This window comes from Haliaeetus leucocephalus, unplaced genomic scaffold (assembly GCF_000737465.1).
Source record: "Haliaeetus leucocephalus isolate CR32 unplaced genomic scaffold, Haliaeetus_leucocephalus-4.0 Scaffold224, whole genome shotgun sequence".
In the NCBI taxonomy this organism is placed as follows: Eukaryota; Metazoa; Chordata; class Aves; order Accipitriformes; family Accipitridae; genus Haliaeetus; species Haliaeetus leucocephalus.
The window spans coordinates 679,340-688,935 of NW_010972660.1; the positions used below are offsets into that span (position 1 = coordinate 679,340).

The 9,596-nt window shown below is 51.0% G+C and overlaps 1 protein-coding gene across 3 annotated transcripts; it reads right to left on the reverse strand.

The window, feature by feature from the left end:
• Positions 1–523: 523 nt before the first annotated feature.
• EME2 (essential meiotic structure-specific endonuclease subunit 2) lies at positions 524–9,590 on the reverse strand. Of its 3 annotated transcripts, none has more exons than XM_010567032.1 (8): positions 9,531–9,590; positions 6,504–6,640; positions 5,432–5,524; positions 4,532–4,653; positions 3,579–3,684; positions 2,643–2,758; positions 2,003–2,192; positions 524–852 (listed from the first exon to the last, which is right to left on the reverse strand). In XM_010567032.1, exons 1-8 carry the CDS (start codon positions 9,550–9,552, stop codon positions 682–684), a joined length of 957 nt encoding a protein of 318 aa, XP_010565334.1. In that variant the 5' UTR covers positions 9,553–9,590; the 3' UTR covers positions 524–681. The 3 variants fall into 3 exon arrangements, with proteins under 3 accessions (XP_010565334.1, XP_010565333.1, XP_010565335.1); XM_010567031.1 differs by having other exon boundaries at positions 4,529–4,653; XM_010567033.1 differs by lacking the exon at positions 5,432–5,524 and having other exon boundaries at positions 4,529–4,653.
• Positions 9,591–9,596: the final 6 nt, after the last annotated feature.

A 9,596-nucleotide genomic window follows, 5' to 3' on the forward strand; every position in this document is an offset into this window, starting at 1 on the left:
TAACCCACCATTCGCATGGAGTTTTCTGGAGCCTATCTGGCATTTCCTCATGTTGGGAGTTCAGCCAACAAACTCCCCTCCCCTGCCCTGAGCTCCATGTTACCTTAAGGATGTCATTCCTCTCTGGCCAGCTGTTTTTGATAGTTGGCAAACGTTGTCCAAGGTAACTCCAGCAAGACTGGCCTGCCCAAGGAAGCCACAAGCAGGACCTACAGTAACAGGTCCAGTGTCACCAAAGAGCCAGTGGGGAGCAGGACATTAAAAGTCAGGACATGCTGCAGAAAATACATGGCTTGTTCAACAACTCACCTGAAAGCTAGCGCAGGACAGACTCCCCAGGCAGCTGTCTCAGCAGAGGAGCTGATCCTGTGCTGCTCACATGCTAACACTTTAACATGCAGCCCCTGTTCCAACCATTCCTTAGCTCTCTTAGGAGACAGCCAGCTTTCCAGCCAGGGGGATAGAAAGCTGGGGCAGCTAAAAGAGGAAAGGAGAGCCAAGAGGCTGAAGAAAGCATCTGTAACAAGACATTTATTGATGTGCAAGTCTCTGTTCTGAAACAGAATCACCTGCTTCCCTTGGCCAGGCTCCCAGCAGCACTGCCATGCCAGCAGCAGCTCAGCCACTGCCGAGTCTTGGCAGATAAAACAAGGAGGCTGACCGACACAGCCCACAGTCCCTCTATGTGCTCAGGTCCAGGACAAGGTCGGGGTCAGTGGATACCATGAAGAGGTAGATGCGGCGGGATAAGTCTGGCCCAACACGGCGGTCTTTGCTGCTGACATCCAATTTCACTGGGATGTCACTCAGCAGGAGTCGTTTTTCATCTTCTGTGCTGCATTCTTCGTAGGCCTTTGAGCACACAGGAGAAGGAAGCAGTTAACACAGATGCTCTAAGAGAAGACTTCAATCTCCCCTGCAAGGCTCAATCCCATCATTACAGTGAGGATCTGTGACTGAGCCTTCATCCAAACATACCAGGATCAGGGGCTAAAACTCAGAAGGAACAAGATCTCACTTGCAAACAGACCTCACACACACTCAGAGCTGTGTGTTGCCCCTCCAGCATATAGGAGAGAGCTGTAAAGCCTCTTCTTCTGAAGCAGCTAAGCTAGGGACAGAGATCAAAACTCCAGGGGAAGAAAAAGGAGAGGGGAGTGACTACATGAGATATTTTTTAAAAAATTCTGTCACAGTTCCTGATCTAACGGAAAGAGTTCATGTGATTAATGCTCACAAAAACAAGCACTTGCTGATAAAAATGTGTCTTCGTAAATTGGCTAAGCTGCTGTCAGAAGGGTCAAACAGTATCCTAGTCTAATCCTGCTCCCCCAACACCTCGCTGAGCCAGTCTAGCTCAGGAAGCAGCAGAAGGCTATGGGGAGTAGGGAGAGGGAGAATTTAGTGAGCTAAATCAGCTCCCTGAAGGATCAGACAACAGAAAAGCAAGGAAAGCATGGGGTATGCCACTGGTGACAGCAAGCAGTAGGAGAGCTCAGGTATCCTGTGGAAATCCCTCACAGTCCACAGGGGCGATACACGTTTTCTGCTTGCGGGTGATGTAGAGCTGTTGGACTGTAACAGCAGCCACCTGAGACATCACCCATTTCAAATAAAGACAAGCAAAGCTGATGGACAGACCGTGTTGCACAGGGGCAGTGGCATGCATCCAACAGACCCTCAGCTGCACCGGCTGGGGTGGGCAACCAAACATATTGCCAAGCAAAAATGCAAAGACGCTTTGAGTGGGTCCTGTGAGGTGAGATCAAGGCAGGGAGGGGCCTGGAAGGGCGAACAGTAAGTAGCTACTGCTGAAACAAAGCTATGGTTTAAGGAAGTCAAACACCCATCTGGAGACAAGCGCTTTTCTGGAGAACCGATTTCACACTCGGGGTTTGTTTGCTCCATCAATGAAGACCTTTAAGCGAGGAAGCATGTGGCACTCCTTCCTGCCTTTACCCTTCAAGCTTTTAAGAGGATGCAGAGGGGTTTGAGGGCTTACCTGTAACAAGAGGCTTGGGGAGGGATATGCTTCCGCTATAGTTGCTGCTGTTGCAGGGCTGACCCTGTTAAACTGCTGGATTTGTCTCTTCCACACCTGCCAGAGTCCTGTGCCGTCCTTTTCCAGTCGCACCCTGCTGGCCCAGGCCCCGGCAGTGCAGAAACGCAACTCCTGCGACTCCAGCTGCCTCCTGTGGAAAGACAGACTGCTGAAAGCAAGACCTGGGGCTGGTGCGTGCACTGAGCACAGGCCTGCAGACCCCAGACACTGCAGCCTTCCCGTAGCATTAAGCAGTGAGCTTCCTTCTAAAACCTCTTTCTGCCCAGGGCTAATATTTCCCCCGCCTCAATTTTCTTTCCTTCCCTGGAAAGCTCCACAACACCACGGTGAAAAGATTTTCCTAAGGCTGTAATTTTCCCTCCTTTCCTAGTGCTGAATCACCACTACGTTCACCACAAGAAGAGAGGATTTTCATCAGCACAGAGACTGAAAATGATCTTAAGACACATCTAGTCTGGGCCCTTACACTGACGTCATCCAGGACAGGCTGGCAGCCACAGATATATGTTCCTGTAACTTCCACTGAGCTTTCCCAAAGCTCCGGGCTTGGGATGTGACTGAGTCCAGCAACATGACTCACTTGTACGGGCGTTTTCCTATCGCCTTTGTCAGTGCAGAGACGTGCTGTCCGAATTCCTGCCACGTGTCTAGGAACAACACTTCGATGTTACCCCACAGCTGCAGCACCACCAGCGCCTGGAGGAGAAGTGACAGAGGTGAAACATGTAACACGCTGACCCACAGGACAAGGACAGGCTCGGATGGGCCAGCCATGAGCCGGCAGCCCAAGGTCCTCACCCTCCTCGACCCTCAGCCAGTAGTGCTGGTGTCAGCCCTGGCCACCAACGGCACCCAGCGAGAGCAGCAAGGAAAGCACACAAGTAGAACATGTCCTGTGGCAGGATGAAGCTGGCCTGGGACTGGAAGGGGAGGGAGGCTGGGCTGCCTCTATTAGCTCTGTTTACACAGTGCTGCAGTAAAGCCTGCTCATCCTTCTTAGCTCCCAGTAAGCCAGTGAGTCATGACCCCTTTGGGGCATACTCAGGCAGGGCAGGAATTTAGTTCAAGGGATATCAAGCAAGGGTTTAGATGGTATTTGACCTAGTTTATGACTGTTGCAGCATCACAAGGAGCACTCCTGCTCTGCTGTGGGGGACACGTTCTGCAAGGCAGAGTCCTGAGCAAGAACCAACAGGTCTTTCAAAACTAACTGGGCAGTTCTTGGTGGGGTTACAGGAGGAAGAAACTCACACATGTGAGGGGAGGCTGGATCAGCTCTTAACCAGAGTCTTTAAGAACAAGAGGCTCCAAATTGTGCCTCGAAGTCTGCAGTCCCTCTTCAATCCCATTGCCAGCCAGGGTGAAGGAGGGTGCATGTGGATGCAACCTCATCCAAGCCAGCCACCACCTCCCCTGGCAAAGCATTCTTTACACACAAGAGCTCATCAGTGGGAGCCTTTTCCATACAGCTCAACCCCAAGTAACATAAAACTTCAAGGACTGTAAGAATTTTTACCTCTAGTATCTCCTCCTGAGTCATACACAGCTCTGGGCCAGGCTGGGAGCTAGAACTCTGTTTTCCAGGGCTCAGTGCCTGCTGCCTGCTGTGCTCCTGGTTACACCTATAAGCAAGATACACCACTCACGCAGAAGCTCAACATATTCACACATCAGGGCTGCTGTCTGATAAAGAAGAAAAGGCCAGACTTAACCCGCCCACATCTGCCACCTCCCAGTCTGACTTGGAAGCTGGAGACAAAGGGGTGGTGGCAGCTCCCCTGCAAGGGAGAGGAGACCCAAAACTAGAGTGAGAGCCACTCAGTTCCTCTGGTGGCAGAACTCAACAGGCCACAGCTGATTTTTTTTATACATGACACTCTTGGTAAAATTTATCCTCACAGGCTTAAGTGAGAAAGAGCTCTCCCTGGGAAATACTGCAGACAGGACAGGACAGACCAAGCTACTGTAGCTGCATCTATGCAGGGAACGTTGGAAGTGATCACACCATCACCACAGAGGAGACTGCTCTGCTGTGCACATACATACACAGGAAGGAATTGGAAACTGGGAGCAGCACATGAATGAGACATTTAGGGGACAAGAAAAGGGCTCCAGGCATTGAACATCTCTTGCTACTTCGTGAGCTACACACAGTGCTGGGAACAGAAGGGCAATTCAGCAAGAGCAGTTCCCTCAGCTTCTCTGTGTCACTGAGGCCCTCTGCCTGGCGTGCGGAGAGAAGCCTTATCTGTGAACCCCTTCTGGCTACAAGGTCCTCAGAGGCTGCTATAAACGCATGCGCAAAGTACACCCTCAAGACTGCAAAACCCAAGTCCTGGCCCCCATGAGCATGGGCTTTGTGATTTACAGCCACCACACTAGCACCAAGCATCAGCAGCTCAACCCCGAATGTGTCACCCCTGCAGACAGGAGCTTCCCCGGCACTGCCACTTGCCCGGAACGTACCGCCTGTAGGCATCCAGCCCGATGACGGCCAGGCTGTAGGTTTTGGTGGAGGAGCCCTCCAGATCGGCCAAAGGCAACACCTGGTTCAGGTCAGGCTGACTCGCTGATGGGGCATTGACAAAACTCTGAAGCAAGACAAATCACACCCACGTCTATAGCAGCCTACCCCTCTGAAACATCCCCTCCCCATCTCCAGCAGGACAGTGGGGCCTGCCAAGGTGCCTCTCATCGGTGGGAACAGGCAGGAGCCAGCCTCAGACTGCAGCTGAGACCATTGCCTTCGGGCACACACCACATGCCACATCTGCCAACATTCCGCTGCTGCTTCTGGCTCACCTTTTTCCCCCGGAGTGTTAGCACTGATCTCCACACAGACACTGCCTATTCTAGCCTGTCATTCTCTAGTCTTGGACGGGGCTGGATGGACTGGGAACTTCTCAGGGCAGAAGCACAGGCTGCCTAGACAGGTATAAATAAAATGTTGTAGGACTGCACACAAATGAGAACTAACACAAATCTCTCTGCTTCAAAATGCAAGTGTTTCCAAGGGCCATGTACTCTGAACATTTCTTTCAAGCAAGTCTTTTATGGACTCCATGAGAATGGAAAAGCTAAATAAATGCAAGGAAAGGCAAGTCTGGCCTGCCCTCTGAGGAAAGCAGCACCCTGTCCGAGGGTTAAAGACAGGTGCCTGCATATATCCCTAAAGACCTCCTGCTGTACTCAGATATGGCTTCTCCCACAAGTTCTCTCCTTGCAAACCACCGCCCTCTGTAGCACAGCTTTGTTTCAGGGTGGAGCAACGGCAGTTTTGAATAAACCCTCCCTCTCCTTTCATGTTCACTTGGCAAAGTGACTGCTGTAGAGCACTTTGTGTAGGTCTGGCTCCGAGATCTGTATCACCTGGGTTAGGGAAAAGAGGCGCTTAAGAAAATCTTCCGGCTCTACCAACACCAACACCTCTTTCTCCTCTTCAGTCTTCACCATGGGGCCATCCTAAAGAAGACGAAATAATTTCCAACACAAGCAGAGGTCCAGCTTGAAAGCAGACAGCAAGTGTCCACCTGTGCAGAGCCCACACTGTAAGAGGCACTAACACTCACTATGTTAATACTATGCTGGTGAAAGACCACGGCTGAACTGAAAGGTAAAAATCCTCCCTGAACAAGCAAGTCATTGAAAGTGCAAAAATAGCCTGTCGAGGAAGGCAGTGACAACTGCAGAAGATGCTAACTAAGATGAAAGGACACAAAATGGCTTTGTCTGCACTGCACACACTTAGATGACCACGTTATCTGCACCTACTTTATCTGTAGTCTATTATATGACCACAGTATCTGCAATGTTTTATCCAGTAACAGCAAAAATAGAGCTCTGCCCCCGCTTGAAATTCCTGTAGTGGGGGTGAGCACGAGAACAGCCTACCTCAGCCTCCACTGCCATGTGGATACCATTTGAAACAGAACCTTCCGAAACCAAACTGAATGGGAACTGTATTTGGTACCAGAAGGTACCTGCCCTCTCAGGTTCCCAGTGAGGGGGTTCAAGAAGCAATCATTGGGCTTTCCAAACGAGGGGCCCTGCAGTACATTTGCTCAGCCTCTTCCAGACATGCAGCTGTTGCCCGTGGCAGCATGCCATGCGCAGCATCTGGACTGGAAATGCTGCTGAGTACCCAAGTGAAACCTCCGTATGAACGACTTGTAGTGGTCTCATTCTTGCTTACTACAGGTTCCCTGGGCTCACCCTAGATGCACACCTGCCTAAAACAATGAGATGTAAATCTTTAAAAGACATTGGCTTTGGAATAATCTGCATGAGAATCAGACCCAGCTCCATTCCCCAAGCTAACTGGTCACCAGTAATCAGCGTTTCTGAGGCTCCAGTGCCCAGCCTAGAGAGGCAAGTCAAAACTTTCTCCCCACAGCACATCTGTTGCCAGTTTACATGTACAGAGAAGATTGGAAGTACTTACTGGAGTGGACAGAGTGTTTGGCATGTTTCTTCTCCAGGTTATGCTGCAGGGAATTGCCTGAGGCTCAAAAGAATATTTACAGTCCAAGGAACTTAAAACCTTCACCCAAGCATCTGAGCCAGGATCTTTGAGGAGACCTGTGGAGAAGGGCAGAACATCCTGATGTGAGGAAAAAGAGGTATTTCATCAGCATTACTAAACAACAACAAAAACACAAGTGCAAGACAAGGAATTCTGCAAGCGTAGGAAGTCTGGCTTCCTACAGTGCATGCACTTGCTGGCTGGATTGCTAACTGAATTATTGACTTTGACCATCCCTGCAGGCACCTATAAAATTGTTCTTCTTCAGCCAAGTACCTGGACAGTGACAGGCAATTTGCCACAATTACTGTAAAAATCAGCTCGTGCATTCTAGGTTACTAAAGGCAAACTTTCAAAGCCAGCTATTCTATTCCCCCAAGAACAAATTTTATTAAATTTGTAGAAACTTAATTATTTTTTTAATATCTCTCTTTCTCTGTGAAAGACGACTAAAATTAGCCAACTGGCTGAACAATTAGTCACTAGGAAGCCAGGTTCCACCACCTGTGCACAGCCCCAACACATCCCTGGATGCACACTTCAGCCCTGTTTCCATCCCCCCCCATGCACGCTGCTACTCCAGCGGCCAGGCTGGGCACACATGTGGATGTCGCTGGGGAGCCCAGGGAGAATGTGCTCTTAATTACTGGCTCTGCAAGTACTGTCAATCGTAGCTAACGTGAGTTGACACCATCCATTAGGCACCTTCCTTACAGCTGTCTGCAGCCTTGTCAAACCATGTGTTTGGACTGTTTTCTTTGACGCATACCTGCTCTAGGCTGAATTTGTTTGAGATATTTCAACAAAATAGCACAGCTATTTCTAAGAATGCAAGGGGAGAGTTGAGAACATGCTGTTTGTCCACCTTAAAAATATCAACGCCTTGTTTTACGAGGAGCTTTGCCAGCAGGACTGCCCAGCTCAGCCCCAAGCTGCTCCCTGGAGCAGGACGGACCTCAGGGTACAGGGCTGGGTGCTGCAAGGCACAGGACAGGCTCCTTCGTGGTGCCTGCGCTCCCTCTGCCAGCACCCGAGCACCCGGGAAGAGGAGGAGAAAAGCTTCTGGCTGGTGCAATGAGGTAAGGGGTGGAGAGGAGGGTTGGGAAGGCAGGAGCAGGGTTGAGACCTAGGCAGGAATGGGGGCAGAAGAGATGAGCAAGAACTAAACCGATTAGCACCAGGGCAGAGGGGAATGTGAAACCCAGGGACAGAGAGAAACTCTGAGGACTCATTGGGTGCTGATATAATCACCACGGTGGAGTTTTCAGAGCGAGAAATCACACGGCATTTTCTTTGGCAGGCTGTGCGTTGCAACCAGCCAGCCTGCCTCATCAGGCTGACCCCGCTCAAACGGGATCCCTCACCTGGAGAAAAGCTGTTCAAATACACTTCTGGAACCTCCACCACCTCCCAAGCACTGGCTGTACCCACAACTTTGCAGCAAATTCCACAACAGAACAGATGACAGTATTTATCCCACAAAGACTTTTCTACTGACAGAATAATAAGCACAACAACAGGCCTGTGTTAGAGCAAACAGGGAGAATCTTCCTCAGGCAAAGCCATGCTATGCACCCCCAGAATATGACGTCTAATTATTTTATTGGTGCAAACATGGTAATAATTTACTCAAAACTGTGTTGGATAAAGCAGCTGATCGCTGCCATCCAGCCAACAGAACCTGACCAAGACCTGCATGGAGGAAAGAAAGCAGACCAACAAGTCTCTAAACAGAACGTTTAAGGATACAAAACAAGTGTCCTTAAAAAAACATGTTTAGTTAAACAAATCTTGCTGCTAGTAATTATCGGAGTGAACGTGTAGCATAAGGATAACATAACTAGCAAAAAGTGGTGCATGACAGATGCTAACATACAGAGCAATTCAAGATACAGTTCTTATGGATCTAATTACATGTGCACAGGGATGAGCTGCAGCTTGGATTCAAGCCGTTGGGGACCGGGATGCAGTGTCACACCCATCATTCTGCCCCCAATAGGGAAACCCCCCCATCCACCCACCCAGAGACCCTGGGCTGCCCAGGCAAGCTGCAGGGTGAGAAACGGGCCAGCAGCCCTGCTCCCTCAGGGACAGGGGATTAGAAATATGGTCCGGGCAGTCAGATGTGTCAGGGGATCAGCAGCGGCACTTGCAAGTGCCAGGAAGGGGACAGGATCTCAGGGACACCCTGGCGGCCAGCACTGTAGAATAAGCCGCCTCATTTTCTGCCAAAAAACCCTCTGTGCTGTGACCTATGGGGTCCTGATGCCCTGAATGTCCTCCCTGACCAGGCAGGGCAGCTCTGGAGGCAGACTCAGCCCTCTGGCAGGTACCTGGAGAACATATTTCAGGCACTGGTATTTCCAGAGGCTTATCTCAGAGCTGAACAAAGAGGCGAGTTCCAGATAGCAGGTAACATCGTCCAGCCTGAGCAGGCGGTTGAGCTCTGGACTGCAGGTCTTCTTATCTCTTCCTAACGACCCTTGAGGACGTGAGCAAATTAACAGCCAGAAGCTTGCTGTCTCAGAAGTAGATCAGAAACATGTGCTCTATAAAGGCGAGCTCCCAGAGCCCTCTGGGGCTGAAGCACCACCCTTCTGCTTCTGCAACAAGGCCCGGAGAAGTTAAGAGCTCATTTTCCAGAGGTGCCAGCCTGGGCCTGTCAGCCCCAGAGCTGGAGGGGCTGGTCCTCTCTCCACGTGGCTCAGGAACAAGGCAGGGACCACAGCAGCTGCCCACTGCAATCAAACCACATCTAGTCCGCAGTCACGACAGCAACGACAGAGATAACGAAGCCGAAAGAGCCTAATAAATACCCAGGGGGCTGCGTAGACCCCACGCCAACGGCCTGGGAGCAGTTCAGAGGTGACAGCCAGGAGGCCTCGGGTGTCCCAGCCACCCCCTCTCCCCTCCAGGCTCGGCCTCCCCGGAGCCCCCGCCGCCCACCTGGATCGGCGCACACCTCCATCAACCGCAGGCACCGCTCCGGCCGCAGGAGCCGCCACGCCGCCG

Excerpts from the sequence above, each read along its gene's own strand:
- EME2 (XM_010567031.1), bottom strand. The coding sequence starts at position 9,552 with ATGGAGGTGTGCGCCGATCCAG. Across the intron at positions 5,525-6,503 it reads CAAACACTCTGTCCACTCCA|GATGGCCCCATGGTGAAGAC; the intron begins GTAAGTACTTCC and ends CGTCTTCTTTAG. Across the intron at positions 853-2,002 it reads CCCCAAGCCTCTTGTTACAG|GCCTACGAAGAATGCAGCAC; the intron begins GTAAGCCCTCAA and ends GTGTGCTCAAAG.